Source organism: Plectrocnemia conspersa, unplaced genomic scaffold (assembly GCF_051122295.1).
Source record: "Plectrocnemia conspersa isolate PC_06_02 unplaced genomic scaffold, ASM5112229v1 ptg000010l, whole genome shotgun sequence".
NCBI classification, from domain to species: domain Eukaryota; kingdom Metazoa; phylum Arthropoda; class Insecta; order Trichoptera; family Polycentropodidae; genus Plectrocnemia; species Plectrocnemia conspersa.
In genome coordinates, this window is record NW_028277174.1 from 24,304,090 (window position 1) to 24,324,123 (window position 20,034).

Here is a 20,034-nt window from a genome sequence, read left to right on the forward strand (position 1 = left end):
GTTTCTTGGTTGCATAGCAAAAAGTTATTGTTATCCACTCAGGAGACAGCCACGATGATTTCGCTTAAGCATTTTGATTTCTCGATGATTTTCATTTCTCTAGAAATGCGAATTCTCGACTTTACTTCTCAAATTTCTCAAGAATTCTCAAGAAATTTTTATGTATGAAAATTTGTATGTATAATAATACAGTAATGTATTGCAGATACATTATTACATATTATTGACTGTTTCGTGCGCATTTTGGTCAGGTGGCGTCATTGGGCCTTATTTTTCTTTAAAAAAATAAGATCTTTAACCCTTTCCGCTCGTATGGTGCGTGAGACGCACCAGTACTTGGGTCTATATTACTCGTCAGGCGCGTCAGACGCACCATTTCAATTAAGGAAATATAACGTCGATTTTTGGGTATTTCCTGTGCATGTTTTGAATGGCGTTTTTGCAGTGTTGTAGACAAGAGTTTCAAGAGTCATACCTTATCAAAAAAATATCATTTTTACCTGAATCAAGCCGGGGAGAGCTTATTTATCGGGATAAGTCGGGGTTTTTTTGATGACTAAATTTAACGGCATATTTGCCGTAGCTTCTCCCAAAGGCAACAGTTGGCGATCGCCTTTCGGTTGACACGCGTCGGTGACGTTTTTATTACCTATTCTGTTTTCGACAGTGGCTCGGTTGTCCGTTATTTGTGTCTAAGTGAAACTATATATAGTGACTGATAATTTTGTTTAATTACTTATTTTGTAATTTTATTGTGAAGTTATTGTAAAGTTATTTTTTAAATATTATTGTGAAAAAATAGTGCTATGGTTAAATATAGTGATTGTGAAGATATGTTTTGTAATGATAGTGTATAATCGTATATTGGGCGACAGTCAAATGGGCGATTCAAAATGGGCGACAGACAAACGGGCGATGGTCTTTTGGGCGATACAATAATAATGCATTACAAATAAATGTGATGCAAATCATGATCTTATAATTAATTAAATAAATAACGTAATTAAATACATACGAAAATATAAGTAATATTTTTTAGAAAAGAATTAAAAAATGAAAACATTATTCGGTCTAAGCAAAATATAATATACCTACATAAGATATATGTATATGTATATTTACTTATCATTTGTGCATATTTAATCATAAAATGAATCACTTAAACAGTTTGATTTTTGTATTCAAGAATTTAAGAGAGTTACTCGATATCATAAAACACTTAGGCTAAAGTCGGTAATTTTATTATAAATACCTACCAAAAAAATGTTTATAGTGGGACCTTACGCGAATTTTTTTTATGTTTTGAGCCTTGGAAACTACTGTGAGAACAAACTTTTGGAATTCCCAAAAATCGCATATTTTACAGTTATCTATTTTAAATTAGATAGGATTGTTATATATAAATATAATAACACAGAACTAGCGCTGATAAGTGTTTATCGTGGAGTTCGCCCTTTACGCGATTTTTTTATATTTTGAGACTTTTAAATTACTGTGAGAACAATCTTTTGGAATTTCCAAAAATCGCATACTTTACCGTTATCTATTTTAAACTGGATAGGGTAGTTATATATAAATATAATAACCCAGAACTAGCGCTGATAAGTGCTTATCGCAGATTTTACCCTTTACGCGATTTTTTTATATTTTGAGAATTATAAATTACTGTGAGAACAAACTTTTGGAATTTCCAATATAATTTTTCGTTTTAACTCTTTATAGGACACATATTTTTGTTTTATTTACATTTTTTAAAAATGAATTAATATCTTATTTGTCGTTTTAGTCTGCAATATTCTAAATTAAGTCAACTTTATATTGAATGGTAAACTGACCTACCAATGTACGTTATCACGGGTGCTCTTGTAACATTAGGTTCATTATTAAAAAAAAAACATAGGAAAAATAAACCTTAATTTTGGTGGTATATACATGTACCACTTTCTTCAAGGTGTCCTCTAAATAGTTAATGTATATTTTAATAATATTTACAATAAAGCAAGGCGTGCAAGTTTTTTTTAATTTCTGTCGCCCAATAAACCATCGCCCAATTGACAGTCGTCGTCGTATAAAATTACAAACAAATACATATTTACCATACAGCTATTCATTTATAAAAGTTTTGTCTATTTTTAATTAAGAAATATATAAAATAATATGACACTAACTGCAACGTTCCATTTGCCCTTCGATGGGGCGATGAGACTAATATTAGTTTATATAAATATAGATATCTTGTGGGTTTCTTTAATTATGGAAAAAACGTACAATTTGTAATTCTGTGAGCGATGTAAGCTGGCTTCGTTCGCAGGTAGATATATCTAAACCTAAAACCGAGCGACATATTGTTATTTGTGTATATTTATGGTTTAAACATTTTTCGGTCCCATAAATATTTTAAAAAGGGTCGTCACCCTATTGTGTTAATTTATTGTTATGGATTGCCAACCAATGGTACTTGAGAGAACCAAAAAAAATTAAAATGTAATTTAGAGAAATGCAAGTATTTGTTCTGATTTCTTCGTTTTTGATATTAGTTTATTCATAGTTATGCTCTACATATATAATTTTAATTTTTAAAAAGAATTTAACATTTTTCATTTTTTCCGAGCTGGCGACATACCTAGTACGAAAACGATTACGAGTGCAAAGGGTTAATACCGATTATTTTTGGCAATAAATAGAAGATTGCGGAAGATGCGGAAGACACGTGGTTCCATCAAGACGGCGACTTTCCACATATCAGGTGCAACGTTAGATGTTTTACGTGAAAATTTAGTCCGCATTATTTCACGTTTTACTGACTTCAACTGGCCACCAAGATCATGCGATTTAACGCCATTGGATTTTTTGTGAAGTCGTGTATACTCCGACAAACCCGAAGCATTGAAACACCTAATAACCAACATCCGACAAGTTATAGCCGAGATACCGCCCAAAACGAACGAAAAAATCGACTGCAGAAAAATGCCCATAGGCGACCATTTAAATATATATTACATCAAAAAAAAAGATATCCCTAAATTCGTTTTTTTTAAATGTTTGGAAACTGAAGTTGGATCATCTTTAGACAGTTTAAACTTAAATTTACGCATATACTACTGTTTTCAGACTAAAATAATATTCTAAGGATGGGGGAACTAGGAAGTATTATTACAAAATAAGATTAAAACAATATGTTATTAACATCATAAATAATATTTTATTTTAAATGGTTTGGTTAGTTGGAAATCCAATAAATTCACACAACCACATCAACTTAACACATATGTATGCATCAATAGAAGAAACACCCTGCTGCAGGAACTAATCACAGACTTGCATGTTACATTGCAATTTCGCAGCCTTCACTTCCAATGCACTACTTTGTTTCACTCGTACAATTCAATTTCAATTTGTACACAGATGCCTTCTAAATCAAGCAAGAACGTGTTAATTAATTACATCATAAATTGTAAACTTTCCCAATGTAGCACCGCCACTCCGACTACCAAACAGGAACAAATCAAATATCACTTTTATTTAGTAATGTTTATTGTAACATTATTTCAGAAAAAATGTATATACACTAGACAGATATGATATATGTAATACACAAAATTGTGTAAGACTACATACTATGGCAACTATGATATATAATAATCCATGCAAATTAAATTTGAGCGTTTCAAAAAAAAACATCCATTTAATGGATTCATATATCTTGTAACACTTCACAGCCAACTCAAAGCCATTTATATACAGCATTCACACAAACTATTCTAAAGTCAATTAAACTCATGTTTAAAAAAACTCAAGGTACATAATTTTGGCTTTAAAATAACTGTACCATAAAAATGCACGTTTTACTTCACTACTAAATTTTATTAGTCATGTATGGATTATAAACCAATTTATGAATTCTCCTCTTTTTTGCTAAAAATTTGGTAACGATATCTCATGTATGAGACTTTCATCCTATCCCACCAATTTTCAAGAGAGTCCATTGCGGGTCTGACGTCTAGAACAGCAAATTGGTGATGTTTATCAACTTCGCCGCCGTCGTAATAATCAATGATGTATCGCACATCTTTGCCGCAACGGTCGACAATCCAATCGTGTCTATCAAAAGGCAACTCGTATCTATAAAAAGTAAGAAGAAAAAAAGATCAGATGAGGAAAAGCGTTTAATCTCTCGCTTACAAATTTATGAATTTAAATTCATTGATATTTTCTATTTACTGTACATGTCAGTTGTAAATTAAAGAGTAATATTGCAAAAATAAAAATAAATAAGTAGACTTTTGAATGTGTCAATAGCTTCATAAGAATCTTGTAAAGGGATAAAAATATTAATATTGTTGTGTATCGACCTTCACTAAAATGTAGATAGGCCGCTGTCCGAATAAAGCCTTTCCAACCGTCAAGTTAAATTAAAGCTTCATTAGTTGGATGACGTGGCGAGATGCTAATATATCTGGAGCCAAAATCTGGATTAGATTGATGCAGGAATTAAAGAGATAGAGAAAATTCTTGAAGTACGTGAAAGCCCATTCTGAACTACAATAAATATATTATATTTGCTATTACTGTTAATCACCTCAGATTAGCTTTATCTAAACTCGTGAATATCGAGGTGATTAACTAAAATCGATCATATATGTATGAGCACTTAACAGTTAAGTGCTTTATTAATGAGCTAAATGTAGCTCATAAGAGTACTTTGGGGCTCGTATTTTTTGAGTCAGAATTTATATTACATGAGTCAGAATTTATATTTAAAAGTCAGAATATAAGCGGCCAAAATAAATATTAGATGGTCAGAATGTTAAAATTTGTATTAAATGGTAAGAATCATTTTGACAGATGGTCAGAATTATTATTTAGTAGATCTGTCATGCGCATATCGGCAAAGTGGATTTATTAATAAAAAAATATATACACTTTTTCTTTTTTTTATTTTTCTTTTTGTTAGTGTACTGTGTAACGTACACGTTAGTGTACTGGGTTTGAACAGCAACGTTTCGCAACTGTCAAATTGAATTTCATAGACATTTTAGAGCAGCATATTAGCGCCTATCAGTTAAATTATGTTTTCGCTAATATCTACTGGCGAAAATGTATTTGGACTTTAGTATAGAAAAAAACTTAACGAATATATACACATTTGCTGTAACACTTATATATTGCATGTAAATAAATAATGATAAGTATGAAGAGTTGAAATTGTATGATTTTACTAGCACCTGCCAAATAAATTATATTTTCACTGATAAAAATATATATCTACCAGTGAAAATGTATTCCGATATGATTTCACTGAAATGAGAAATTTTAAACAATCTTTTCTGGGTAGATTTAAGACTTTTTGACCCCGTCTAACAGTTTAGGTACGAACGAGATATTTCTAAAATAAATATTTTATTGCCCATTTATATTTATAAATGTTATATTTTTTTTTTAATTCACATTATCGTCCTATTTTATTTCTGATTATCCTATATTTTTATTCTGATTGTATGCCATTTTAAATCTAACCATTCGATATTTATTCTGACACTGAATAGTAAAATTACGATTAGACTGTTAATAAAATTTTAACCAAAATTATATTTTTGTTCTGACCCAAAGTTGATTTAAATTCTGACCATTTAATTATTTGCCGTACTTTACTATGATGCATAAAATTACAGCTATCCTTAATTTACTGGAATAATAAAATGGTTTACAAAACAATAATGGAATTCGTTAACTATTTTTGATATTTTATATCAACTACCCAAAAAACACTTTTCAACCACTTCCAAGGTAATTGATGAAACTCCAATAAACAACAGAAATAATAAATCACTGACTAAAAAAATTTTTCTTTAAATTGTATAAAGGTTTTAGTATTTTAGCCTAATCTGTATAATTATTCAATGTATATTATATATAACATTCTTCATATATTGTATTTATTTCTCTTGTTGTAAACATGATAATGGTTAAAAGATAACCAGTAACATGTGTTATATTTTATATTTTATTGATTTAACAACTGTAAATATGACTGTAATAAACGATTTAAAACAAACTGACTAAAATAAGTCCAAAACGAAATTTATAAAAACACCGTTCCAAAAAATACTTGAATATGATTTTTTTTCACTGGGCAAATTTTCAAAAAACTTTTAAAACTATTTTTACACTGCCTTTATATTGAAATGGAAGATAGCTAAAGTGAAATTAATACAAAACAAGGAAAAATGTTGCTTCATGCTTCTTCCAGTAATTTCCAAGCAATTTACGAAACTGTTCCTCAAAGGCTCAAAACCAAGCAGGTAATTTCCTCTCATGTTATTGATAAGACATTTGAAATTTATTTAAGTTAGTCTTATATAAGATAAAAACTTTGGCGTTTATTATAGTACCTCAAATATGCTGGGACTAGTACTTTGTAAATATAGTATGTCTAACTTTATATAACTTACCCTAATAATTGTCTAAAACGCGCACGAGGACTATATTGAGTCGCTTTACCACCGAAGCTCTTTAAACGTGGATTAGAACATTCACTGTAATGAAGAGCCTCCCATTTAAGTACTTCGCGCCAAGCCTAAAAACATTTTAAAACATATAGTATCAACAATTAATATTTAAACTGCTTTAACATTAAAATAACCTGTTCGTTATTAGCATTATGGATTTTAATAATAGCGTCCATATCCTTTTCTTCTATCACTTCGTCTTTCCACCGCCAACCTTTACGTAGCATGGCATTCCAAAACATTTGCTGACTAGGATAAACCCAGTTTTCACTCGTACCATCAGGCATAGCCCGTGGAATAGTAGATACTTGGCGTTCTGTCGATAGCGGAAAGGGTTGATCGGGAGCAGGTTGCTGATTAGCTGGTGGCATCTATATAAATATGTATTTAATAATTATCCGATAATAACATCCTAAATTTTATATTAAACAATACTCACCATATTATAGGGGTTGATATCGTCAGTCTTTCCATGATTTACGGGACAGTCGGACAGTTTGGGCTTTTGTGGTGCATTTTCAGGCTTGTGCATTGGACATTCAGGCGGTGGCGAGACCTTAGCGGCCTCAGCTGATGCGGTGTTCCCCATCGTATCTGATAGTGGAAAATTTGAGGTTAAGTATTATGTAAGAATTTGACGCAAGGTAATATGAATGAAAATCGTGTTATTATGAGCAAAATGGTAATTCAAATGAGATTGTATATACGTAAAAACCTTATCAAAGCGTTGCACCAGATAAATACAGAAATATAACTTCGACCTAGTAACCTAAAATATCTAGACTGAAAATGTTGCCGTGATGAAAATACATGTCTATGGATCTGTCAAAAAATATTGTAGGTACTAATATAAATAAATTTAATAATTAAATATGACTTTAAAATATTGAACTAATACATCTAAAATTCATTAATAATATATAACTGATTTTTCCATCGTAAACCATTAAGGTTGTACCTATTACCTAGTACCTTAAATATTATACATGACGGAGCATTCAGACCTTCCTAAATTTATGATTTTTTACGGATTTACTTGACTAAAAGTTTTGAAACCCAGTTTCTCGCTTTGGCATGGCAAAATTTGTTTATTTACAATCCCCCGTAAAAGTTTATTATCATTTTTTTTTCGCTCACATGTCTGTTAATTATAAAAAGTATTATATTATCTAAAGTAACTAGATTTACAAAATTTCAAAGTAAAGCACTAAAAATAAAAGCTCATCACGGAAATTTTTGTTCAATAAGGACAAAGGAGTGCAAATTTTGACGGCGCCAATGCTATAAAACGTTTTGCTGCTAAACATTAAACAGCACGTCAATAAGACAGCAAGCTCCTCAATATGGACAACTTGAAAAGTCGGCTAAAGAGGACTGAGTCCTTCAAACTGGTCTAGTTATCGTTACTGAAACTTATTTACTATTAGTGATTGTGTAGTGTACAACAGCAAACTTTTGGTCGCCAATGGATGAACATAGTGTTTGAAACACAAATTATTAAATATATTAAATATAATTGTTGGTCATAAAGATCAGTTTTAATGTTTGAAAAAAGGTCATTTCGGAAATTTTTATTCATTTAGAATAAATGAACAAAAATTATTATCTGATACCTACCCTACAAGAATTATTGCGTAACGAGTATTATTCAAACAGCTGGAAATGTGGCAACACTGTCACTGAGCACTTATAATACATATACTTACTAGGCACATTGAATGGAAAGAGCATTATATTATATTAGCATCGGCGCCATATTTATTTATTAAAATCCATTTGTGAGTGGTCCTAATCTGCCCAAGAATCCGATCTGCACGCGCGCTTCTATATGGCAGTGTGACTAATAGTTGTTTTTAACAAGTAATGAGACAAATTTAGTCACATTCCCAAGGGATAGCCATGACACATAAAAACGTTTCGCTATGTACCTAAACTTTGCTGATAAAAATTTGCGCTTGTGTTATATTGTTAAAATAATAATCAAATTGTTTTATTATTATTTAAATAAAATTCATTTGGCTCGAACTGCGTATTATTTTAGAACATCGAAAATATGTACTGTTTTTAACGGGACTCGATCCCGTCTGTCCTGTAGTTTCAGTAAAAAAAAACATTTTTCGCTTTGCGATAAAATAAATCGCATCATTACTAAGATACACAATGGTCACTAATCAGACTTACCCAATACATGTCATGGAGGAAAGAATATATATTGCTATTTTAATATCTGGTAAGCTTAGACACCCACTAAATGAGTATACAAGTCACACAGTAACTTTGAGCTTAATTTATGAAGACAAAGGAGAACAAATAATTAGTTGAGCATTCAAATAGAGCAAGCTCTATATTATAATTTGCCATGAGCATCTTGGGGTTGTTTTAAATATAAATAAAATTAGTAATAAAAAAAGTATTTATTTATTCACTTCCAAATCAAATACACTTTCGCCGGTATTGCGTATTATAAACTCATATCTATAATCAATCATAAACGAAATCATGCTTTACAAAAAACATATATAAGCTATCAGTTCGATTATTACGTATAATATGCGTACGTTCTATAAAAATCATCTTACTCAAATTTTAATCTTAAAAAATGTTCATTGTGTAACTTATTGCAATAATACCTTGAAACAACCATATGTTCGATTTTTTACTTTACATGTGACAGTATAGTTTCATGATCTTATTTTAAAATCAACCTACAAGTGTAAATTATATATATACTGCACACATAAACAAATACTCGCATAAAGTAGTATGACTAAAAGTAAAGTAGTTTTATTGCAAAATAACTTAAGACACTAGCACACTGGGTATAGTATAAAAATAATACAAATTACACTATAGTCATGACAAAAATTAATAGCTTTAAACATATAAAAAATAGTTTCTAATGGCAAAATCAAAAAAATATATTGTGCATTTTGATTCTGTAAGTTTAATGTTTTCAAATCAAGTATTAAATTATTATTAATATTTAATCACATTAACTAATACATAAATACATAATAAAGTAGGCATCTCATTTTGTAACTGAAACACTTAAAGTGAGTAAAAGAAATAAAAATACAATAAAAAATATTGCAATTCATAAAGTAAAGGAACACAACATTTGTAACATTGAAAAATATGAGTATATATTTAGTAGATGCCTTAAATTATACTCGTTCATCATTTCTGATTTCCGTTACCTCTTTTACCGGCATACAAAATCAAAAAAAGCAACTTTTTACCTAACAAAAACATATCTGAAAAATAAAAGAAGTCTTTATCACATAACATACTCAATCATAGTCACATACATCCTAATATGATAATCTAGGGTCGAATACATCTTCGTTTTATTGCTGTTTAATTATCACGGAAGAGTCATCGATGCATACTATTATATAAATTGACGCGCAGAGTAAATTCTGGTTAAACACCTACACGAAATGTGGCATTTAAAAACATAAAATGCAACACAGCACAGCCATTGCGGAGCGAATCATCGATGAGATCCATGTCCAAACTTATCCAATATCATCATTATACTTATTAGATCGAATATCATTTATTGACTTAACAACACTGTGCCCCATAAATATATGTATATATTGTACGATCAACGATCCGGTGGAAAAAATGCATATTAAACGTTAATTATCAAACTATCAATTAACATAAAAAATCATATAAATAATACTAGGTACAACCAAAACATCTTATTGGCAGAAGAGCTAATCTAAATAACACAAATGAGTTTTACGGTTTTTATAAAAAACATTATGCACGTCGATACACATAACAATGGCTGTCAGTCTGAATCGCTTTCCTCGGCCGTAGAGGATTCCGTCTCCGATATATCCGGATGCTGTTTTGTGATCTCTATACAGTGATCCATATCCGTCAATCGTTTGAGAGAGCGACCTTAAAATTTATTTGGAATATGTTTATTTAATTAGATCTTATCTTAATTTTATAGAGTTACAAGATATTACCTGTCAGTGTGGTTAACAATCTTATATCCTGACTATGCGTAGAAGGAATTGGCGCCAACTGAAGAGCTCTCTGTCTCGCACGAATGCTACCAGTTTCTGAATAAAAAAATATAATATATGTATAGATGTAGAATATATTTATATTTAAAAATGTAGAATAAAGACTATGAAGAAAGACATTTTCTACTTTATGAAAAAATATATACTGTAACAGACAAATTTCCAGTCTAAATGGATCGGACACCGATATATTGCGCCTCGCCTTAAACAGCCCTATAAAAAGGCACACGCGGCCCTCAAAACAAGACTTTATCTTACCTCTGAACAGAGTGTTGGACTGGTTAAGACCTGCTCTAGAACTAAGCAAGTCTCATTAATAACCAGCTTTGGTTGGAATTTTAACGGAGAAGTGGGCTGGTTAGACCTGCTCTGAAGCTAAGCGTGTCTCATTTTTGTCTTCATAAAACTCTTGAATATGGAGCCAATGCTCACTCCACTGACACCTTAGCCAACGACGCACTGAAGACAAACTGTGTGGAATCGTCGCAAGGTGTACGTTGAGGAATCCGCACCCTCACGCCAGTCTTTGACTACTGCGAGAAGTCACATTAGAGAGGATGTTCAGGAATTCATCCCCGCTCCATGATAGTTCACAGAAAATTTGTGACCTTTTAATATATACATATGTACTTGGTAAACTTGTATCTTGTGAAAATTAGTTTTTCTTGTAAAAAGCAAGTGAACTTTTTTGTTAATGACAATTTAATTTAATTTTAAAATTATAATAACTAAAACGCCATAAAACAGAGGAACATACGAAGCACTGTTCAGTATTGACAAAACTTGTCTTTCATGAATCAGTTTTGTTTCATTTAAATATGCATTAAATACAGTTCACTTACCTCTAGAAGTATCAGGAGTAGAATCTTCTTTAAACGAAACATGTTCAGTTCTGTACTGTCCGCTTACAAGATCCCAAACAAATAGGCACTATAATAATACAGAATAATATTTTATAAAACCTAACACTTATTAAACCACGTTTGTATTCAATCACATACCTCAGCGGCGTATTGCTTTCGATGAATCATACAGACCGAGTTGCGCTCTTTGCATGTATGACAATTAGAAACCACATTGCTACTCTCTTCTGCCTCTTCCTCGGACGCCCACAACCACATAGCGCAAACCTTTAAAATGTTAATAAATAAAACATTAAACTGTTACATAAAGAATAATAGATTCGGTGATTTTTCTGGACAGGATTATTCCGGACACGAATTTTCAAGACAGATTTTTGGAGACAGGAACTTTCCGGACACTGATTATTTCAGACATCGATTATACCGGACAAAAAAATATTTTTAATTTTTCATTAAATAAAAATTAAGGTAAACATTTGGATTTTTAAATTTTTAACTACCGAGCTCAATGTAGCAAGCAACTTGAATTAAATCTAATAAAAAATACGCAAAAACAACGACAATCCCAAGCTTGTCTTAGTTAATTTTTCCATTATTGAAAACGTAATTTTTGCCTAAATCCGTTCAAAAGGATCTTTATAAAATATAATTGTAGTGACATGTAACAAAAATAATTTCCTCACGTAACTTTAAATAACTTTTTTCTATTTCCATTACTACATAGTTTTACGTTACTTTTATGAAATACACTTTTTATGAAATTAATATTTTATTATTTTATTATTTCAAGTAAACTGTTAGGTTTGGGTTTGACAGCAAATGGACGTTTCGCAACTGTCAAATTGAGTTTTATAACAGCATATAATTTCAGTAGAGCATATTAGTTAAATTATATTTTTGCTAGTAGAAAACCGAGAATTTCTGTTTTAGAATTAGGGACATCATTTCAGCTTTTTCCAGGGGGGGGGCAATAGTTAGTCTGTCAGTGGATATTTTTTAATATTTTAATTTCGTTAAAATTCATAGTATTTTATTAAATGACATGCATTTTTCTGACTAAATTCAAGGGGGGGCAAAGGACTTCACCTGCCCCCCTCAAATGACGTTCCTGCCTTTAGCAATCAAACAATATTTTTATCAATTACTCCTCATATACGATTTTGCAAAATTCTTTCCCAACACATTCTCATAACAATGGATCGTATTGTTTCAACAAATGGACTACATTCTAATAAAATCTCTATTTCCTGTTGATTTAGGCGTGATCATATAAAGCCAAATTCTGTTCAGATAGAAATCTTTCTAAATTATTAGTTCTTAAAACTAATGATATTTAACTTAAAATAATAAAAGATTAATTTCATAAAAGAAACGTAAAACTGGAAATAATAATAAATAGAAAAAAATTGTGTGAAGTTACACGAGGGATTAATTTTATTACATGTCACTATTATGTTTTATTGCGATCCTTTCGAATGGATTTACATTATAATACTACATGTAATAAAAATAAACTTTGGGCGCATATTTGGAAATAACTTTGTCGATGAATAACAATCCACAAATCAAAGGGTAAAAATTTAGCTCGCATTGAGTGTCTGCAAAAATCAATGTCCATAATCTGTCTGCAAAATTTGTGTCTGGAATAATCCTGTCCGGAAAAAATCCGAGCAGCAAAATAATAACAAGACACCTACCCCACAGATACAACCGCTCGTTTGGCAAACGTTTATAATATGGCAACCCCAATCGAAGCAGTAGATGAACTTCTTTTTGTTCTGTCGGCAGAGGCGGACGCACACTTCATTGCACAGCAGTTCTATATCCAACGACTTTTGAGATGCTTGCAGCACAGGGGCGCCGGTGCGCATTTTCTCCCATGCGCCCATCGAAACCGGCTGTAAAGGCACATATCCCGCACCATGGGCGAAGAGCGGCAACGCCACATGATAACCGGATAAGCAATCATCTAAAAATACACATGATTAATACTACAAAACTATACAAATCTAAATCGCACTCCAATACTCTTACCTTCAGAGTCAGTTATTATTGACGTTATATCATCATCACTTTCGATGAATCGCCTCTTGAAATGCTTACTGCATTTAGAGTTTTCAGAATGCACGAGGTAAGGATCTTGGGGATGAACGGTGTAATCGGACAGAGTCTTCGATGAATTATCGTGAACAGCAATCGTCTTTAACGAGCCGTCCTCTTGCATGGCCGTTATCCTATATTCAATTTCGTTTATCGGCTCTCTGTTCTGAAAGTGTGTAATAACCGGATTGTACTTCACTTCGGCATTTAACACTGGTGTGGCCGATGCGATTTGGTTATGAGCTCTTAAAACGGTGCCCTCGGAGGGCGATTTAGCTCGCTTGGGCTGCCCTCGATTCGAATTTCCTATATAATACTTTCTATTGCTACGTAAGACTCTAAAAGGAACAATGTTTTCGCTGTTATCCTCGGAGAACTCGTACTTCTTATCGGCTAATCTCCGCTTTCTAAATATGCTCAACTTTTCGCACTTGGGCTCCGTCTCTTCGACGAACTCGTACGTTTTGTCAGCAATACGGTGCATTTCGTTGAATCGCGAAAGACTCTCAGCAGGACGGCGGCTCGGCGAACGCAGCGGCGGACTAATGAGCGTTCTGGGCGACGGGACGGAATCCCAGCAGTCTTCGACTCCAACGTACACCTCGCTGCAGCCGGCCACTGGTTGGGTGCCGCGAGCAGGTTGAAGGCAAATTTCATGGTTATACATATCCGGTACCTGTACGGCTCTCATGATTGTCGGCGGTTCCATTTCTACGTCGGAAAAGTCTGCCAGGATACTTTGTATTATCTTATCGGCGGACGAGCACAATGAATCTAAACCTAGAATAGGCTTCGCAAAGCACGCCGTGGCTTCTTGCTTCTCTTCCTGATTCGCCTCCATCTGTATCTGATCCGGTATTATTAAATCTATCTCTAATATATGAATATAATCTGTGTAAATAACTATTTGATTGTGGTATGCTAGTTGAACGACAGGCTCACACATCGCCGATTCAGCGGCACAATAAAACTTTGTGTGGATTGCAAAATTGTGTTCGATGCAACGTCTTCCGCCACAATCGAGAACTGCGGAAGAAATCGATTTTATCAAATCAAATTAAAATACACATACTGAGTTAAATTAAACTAAATAAACCTTCGGTTGAATTTGATAGGGCCGAACATTTCCGACAGCCTAATCTCGGAACTCCGACTACGCTCAAGTACGAGTGTTCGGTTGATATCTCACTGATGATGAAAAATATCAGCATTACAAATTGTCTATTTGTTAGTTTATTTAAAGTATATTTTTCTTACGCTATTCCGTAGACCACTAACAGAGACGGATTATGCTTCCACTGTGCAATAGAGACGGCTACTCTATTGTCCACACAATCGTCGTCAAATATAGGTACAGAGTGAACTAACTTAGCTTCTTGACCAGGCGCCCAAGATAAAAAATGTAACCTAAAATTAACAAAATAAAATTATGCAAAGTACAGTTGAGTTAATTACTAGAGTTGGAAAATACAATCTTTTATATATTATAAAGCACTGGCTTCAGCACAGTAATATCGCTTTTATAAATTAAGGAGTGATAAATCTCCTATAATAGCCGATAAATCGATACCACTAAAGCACAGCCTACTGCACCTCTTTGTTAAACCTGAAACTTCTTACCATCGCCTCTTTGAGCAGTCCAAAGATTTGAAAATTATGTTTTTATATTCGACTGACTTTTTTGTTCCAAGAAATAGTTCCCAACGTATTTTAAATTTGGGTGATATGTAGCCAACTCTAAATGCGAAAAAAGGTCTTTTCCTTCAATGTTTGTCAATCTTTGTTATAACTATTTTAAAATTCAGAACATGAATGATTTTAATAACATAATATTTTTCGTGTAATATATATTAATTTTGTAACTCTTTGATTGCTGAGCTTTTTGAGATTACTATATAAATATCAATATATTTTATAACAAAAAAATATGTATGAATAATATTTTCGTTCCAGTTCAATTAAAAAAATATCAGTTCTGGAAAAAATAGCGTTTTTCTCGGTTTTTGGTTCAGCTCCGAGTGATTAACATTTAAATGTTTTTATTTGTATTAAAAAAATATTTTCTACCATAATTTAGAACATTTTATTCCTTATTTTATAATATGCAGACTATATGAATTGATACAATAATATAATATAAATGATAATAATTTATAATTCATTAAGATATAATAATTAGAACTATAAGTATATAATAAATTATATAATTTATTAAACGAAACAAATTCGTATATTCATAGTTGAAGTATACAGGATTCTTGAGTATATTTATTTATAATTAAAAAATATGAAAGTTACCACTTATTATTAAAATATCTTCTAATGTATTTTCATTTAAACTATTTCTACTGTCTCGTAGAACAAACTTTAGACCGTAGAAGGCCCTTTTAACACTAACTTGTGTTGCTAGAGCTCCTAAAACCACCATAACAATTTGGAATAAATGAGGATATGTACTTTATTTTCCTTTCAAAATTCTAAAACATATTTTTTTGTCTAATTTTTGTACATGGTTAAAGTTATGTCAATAGGGAATATATTGCCAATTCTTTACTTTTAAAAAATCGTCTACCTTTTCATTGGATGTTTCACTAGATCACATGTGGCCTTTTGACTGACGCCAGAATTTATTTATTTGTTTTTTTTTTTATAAATAAAAATATATTTCCTTTGATCAAATATACGCAATGATATGCTCCCAGCATTTCTGGTACTAATTTTGAGGTCATCAATTGAAATTTCTTAAGTGCGGCCTTTTTTGTTTAGAACTAACTTAATGCGGCCTTCCAACGTGAAAACTGTGCTTGTACATTTGTGATTGAAATGGATTTCTCTAAAAATTGTAATTTATTCCAAATATTTTTTAAATTTTGAACAGCTTGTACTTTTTGCTCTAAAATCTCTATGAGGGGGGGGGGCGGTGCTCCTATGTGGAAATACACAGAGCAGTAATAGTTTGTTATTCTCAAGTTGTCGAGATTAATATAATGTTTATCACTATTTATTCTAATAATAAAATCATAATTCTTTTTATTTAAATGAAATTAACAAGTTAGTGTTAATTTATTATTATGTGGACCACATATGCTACACCAAACAACTTCCAGAAAAAAGAAATAAGAAGTGACTCATGAATGTAAATTTTAATAAAGGGAATGCCAGGGATAATAGATTCGAGCTACGGTCGAAGAGACACTTTATTGCTCATTAGCTGCTACAGATAAGGCTTACGGTTTTGGATCAGACGTCAGGGCTTCGCCCTTGGCTCGTTGAGCCTCCACATTAGTCCCAAGTAGTAGGCCAGTACAGCAGTGTATATAACATAGATAAATGTTACTTTGAATTTAAAAGGCTGAATTGTTTCTTCTTCGGTACCCACATGTAGGTAAACCAAAAATAAATTATGATTACTAAATGTATTGATTTAAAATTAGTACTTCGCTGTTTTGAATACTTTATTATAAGTACTATTTTGAAACTCTGTTTAAATATAAAAAATAAATTAAATGAGAAACAATGCCAAAACATTTGTGAGTTTTTATGCTCTTTTGTTTGTAAACAAGAAGACCTCTAAAAAATAGCCAATACGTAACCAGAAATCGTTGACTTACAAGAAAACAATTTTAAAAAGCCTTCTTCTAATTTTTATTACGACAATAAAATTGACAAACTTTCAAATTTCAAATGTCTTTTTTTCCATCAATTCTTTTAATTTTTCTATTCTTCAATTCACTGACTCTACTAATTTGACGCCCTTTCCATCATTTACCTAAGGCAAGCGCCTCACTCATCCACTCTAGTACCGGCCCCGCTAGACTTAAAATAATTGCATTACAGTTAAACAATGAATACATAAAATTTACCAAAATTCATAATGCAAAATACTTCAACCATTAATATCATTTTGTAAATGACATAAATTACACTTTTGTAATTAGATTTTGTTTTTGTACCTTGAAATTATTTTAAAGCCTGCATTTAACATACTGTAAAAAGCATCTATATAATTATACTTTAAAAAATGTGTAAGCAGAGGGTGAACGCAAACTCGTTTTTAAAATAATCGATACAAACGAAAAATTTCAATATTACATTTTATATAAGATTATATTAGTTGCACAACGAAAATGTTTAATTTTCTTATTTATGTCTAATGAAGGTGTAAGAAAAATATTTACCTAAATGTATATCCCTCACGAAACTCTGCTCTAGGAGTAACTTTCAGATGATAGGTAAAGCTGAGGAGAAACTGTCCACACTGTGTGAAGCCCATGAATATGTGATTGCGAAGAAAGCTCGTCGGAACAATATCCATCAAAGAAAACCTGAGACGCAGTGGTATCTTTTCGAATATTTTCTTATCGTTGCAATTGGGTTTACCGCAGAACGAACCATACGTCTAAAAATAAGGAAGTTTTACGATTAAATTGCACAAAATATCAATATTGCATAATAGTGTGATATGTATCGATTTATATACGAGTAAAGTCGCAATTAAATAAAATTAATTTCCAAATCAAAAAACAATAATATTGAATTTTCCATGTTTTTTTTTTGGTTGATCTCATGGATTGGTTGAGGCGAATTTCGCGCAATTATTTAATATTTTTTAACCAGAATTGTGTGAAACGGTCCGTAGAGGCTCGATTTGAATAACTGTGGGTTTAGGGGTAGTTTGAGGGGTAGATTAGGGTCAATGGCTCACCTCTCGGCGCAGCACCTTGAGCGGCACGCTAGCCACTCGCGAGAGCACCCCCATACCGGCCGCGGCCCCCGGCTGCGTCACAGGGCCCACTTGGATCCTCGGCCACACTGCGCGTCGGGTTCTAGCCCGCGGCCAAGGCTCCTCGTCATATTCCTCGTCAGAGGACGTCTCCATGTTTGTTTCAAATTTTCATTTGACAACTCCGGTACAATGCTGCCAGTGGAAGAAAATGCCGGCTTCGTTATTATGTTTAGAAAATAAACAAAAAAATAATAACATGTCTTATTATTTATTCAAACGTTATTTTGCAGCTAAAAACATTTTAAAATAACAAATAGTATATGTAGTATATAAGATACGACTATTAAAAAAAATCTTAAAATCAAATGTTGGAACTTATTGTTTACGTGACAAAAAACTTTTAGATTTTTCAACCAGATTTTTTTTATTGACCATCACAACTCATAAATGTACGTTTCACTTATAAACTGTACTATTTTATTTAAATAAAATGGTAAGGATTTTGTTTGTGAATCATATTTTTTCTAGGCAAAGGTGATTTTGTCGCGCAGTGTAACTTTCTTAATATTTCATTTTTTTTCAATAATATAGATATTGCAAAATTACATTCATATATTAATGACGCACAAAACATCAGCAATACAAATATTGTATTAATAACGTAGTTAAACTGCAAAACCGCTTTTCTTTACAGTTTTTGCAATTCTCGGGCAATAACATTATTTAATTATGAACAAATAGGCTTTTAAATATTATTCCAGTAAATCTTCAAATTTATATATACATACATTCACGCGTGCTAGAACCGATTTAGAAGAATAAAATCGTATAAGTTGCATGAAAATACGATTGTATGTTGTTTTTGTTTCTGCCTGCGCTGCAATAACAGGTATTATCGGGAAACTGCATTGTATCTGCATACTTTAGAGTGTTTTGCAAAAATAGATAATAATTTTACACGTATGATATATTATTTAAAAAACGCAATTAAAAAAAATCAAAAATTATGCATTGGAGTCGCTACACAAATAACTTTCTTTTGTACACAATCAAACAATATCTTCTTCACACGTCAGATGCATTATGTGATCATTAATAACTAGTTACATCTTAAGCATAATCCTAAGCATAATTTGTAGGGAAAATAATCGACATGCTTTAATTAATCGATTAATTGACTTTCAGTGGCAAATGAAAAAAGTTTAACGCACCGTGAAACTGTAGAAGCCGAAATGGCAAAACAATATAATTGCTGTGTTAAAAAGGTTCACCTAAACCTACATCGATAGCATATAAAATTGAGGGTTTTACTAAATCTAATCCCATTCGGTATGATACTTAATAACTTAACTGATAGTCAAAGGATTTATTACATTTGTATTTTTTAACTTTTAGTTTTTTATCAGCAAAATAAGTTTTTTTATAAATTATCTTTAAGGGTAAACCAGCATAGGGTTGCTATTTTTTAAATTTCAATATAAAAAGGTTATTTCTAAAACACTATACTGTTTGCAAAATATATTTTAATGTAAAATCAAGTTTTAAATGAATTAAGACTATATTCAACGGTATTAACTAGCCTAATCTAAATTAAAATATGAAATATTTTTTTAAAAAAATATTGAAATTACATTAAAAAATATACACTACTACTAAAATAAATAAATGCAAATAAATTAAAAGCTATTTTATTTATAAATTTAGAGTTATATTAAGTTTAAAATATGATAAATTGTTAAAAAATATGTAACAGATACAATTACATCTTTGCACAATTATTAATATTTATA

General features: G+C 31.5%; 2 protein-coding genes across 2 annotated transcripts; both read right to left on the reverse strand.

Annotated features, from left to right (window-relative positions):
• Positions 1–3,182: 3,182 nt before the first annotated feature.
• Positions 3,183–7,300, reverse strand: Cchl (Cytochrome c heme lyase). Its single transcript, XM_088194566.1, has 5 exons — positions 7,225–7,300; positions 6,949–7,103; positions 6,644–6,880; positions 6,453–6,577; positions 3,183–4,122 (listed from the first exon to the last, which is right to left on the reverse strand). The coding sequence occupies exons 2-5, from the start codon at positions 7,096–7,098 to the stop codon at positions 3,894–3,896; spliced, it is 741 nt and encodes a 246-aa protein (XP_088050692.1). The 5' UTR covers positions 7,099–7,103; positions 7,225–7,300; the 3' UTR covers positions 3,183–3,893.
• A 1,611-nt stretch (positions 7,301–8,911) lies between these two features.
• On the reverse strand, positions 8,912–18,418 carry LOC148231093 (uncharacterized). The gene is made up of 10 exons (XM_088195162.1): positions 18,224–18,418; positions 17,697–17,917; positions 14,776–14,925; positions 14,615–14,706; positions 13,453–14,544; positions 13,116–13,387; positions 11,557–11,685; positions 11,398–11,485; positions 10,496–10,591; positions 8,912–10,424 (listed from the first exon to the last, which is right to left on the reverse strand). The coding sequence occupies exons 1-10, from the start codon at positions 18,395–18,397 to the stop codon at positions 10,312–10,314; spliced, it is 2,427 nt and encodes an 808-aa protein (XP_088051288.1). The 5' UTR covers positions 18,398–18,418; the 3' UTR covers positions 8,912–10,311.
• Between the last annotated feature and the right edge of the window lie 1,616 nt (positions 18,419–20,034).

What these genes read in the sequence shown, in the direction of transcription:
- Cchl (XM_088194566.1), bottom strand. Translation starts at nt 7,098, where the DNA reads ATGGGGAACACCGCATCAGCTGAGGCCGCTAAGGTCTCGCCACCGCCT. An exon ending in ATATCAACCCCTATAATATG is followed by an intron (nt 6,881 to 6,948) that starts GTGAGTATTGTT and finishes ATATTTATATAG; the next exon opens with ATGCCACCAGCTAATCAGCA. An exon ending in ATAATGCTAATAACGAACAG is followed by an intron (nt 6,578 to 6,643) that starts GTTATTTTAATG and finishes AAATGTTTTTAG; the next exon opens with GCTTGGCGCGAAGTACTTAA.
- LOC148231093 (XM_088195162.1), bottom strand. Translation starts at nt 18,397, where the DNA reads ATGGAGACGTCCTCTGACGAGGAATATGACGAGGAGCCTTGGCCGCGG. An exon ending in GAAAGCAATACGCCGCTGAG is followed by an intron (nt 11,486 to 11,556) that starts GTATGTGATTGA and finishes GTATTATTATAG; the next exon opens with TGCCTATTTGTTTGGGATCT. An exon ending in TACTCCTGATACTTCTAGAG is followed by an intron (nt 10,592 to 11,397) that starts GTAAGTGAACTG and finishes TTTTTTATTCAG; the next exon opens with AAACTGGTAGCATTCGTGCG.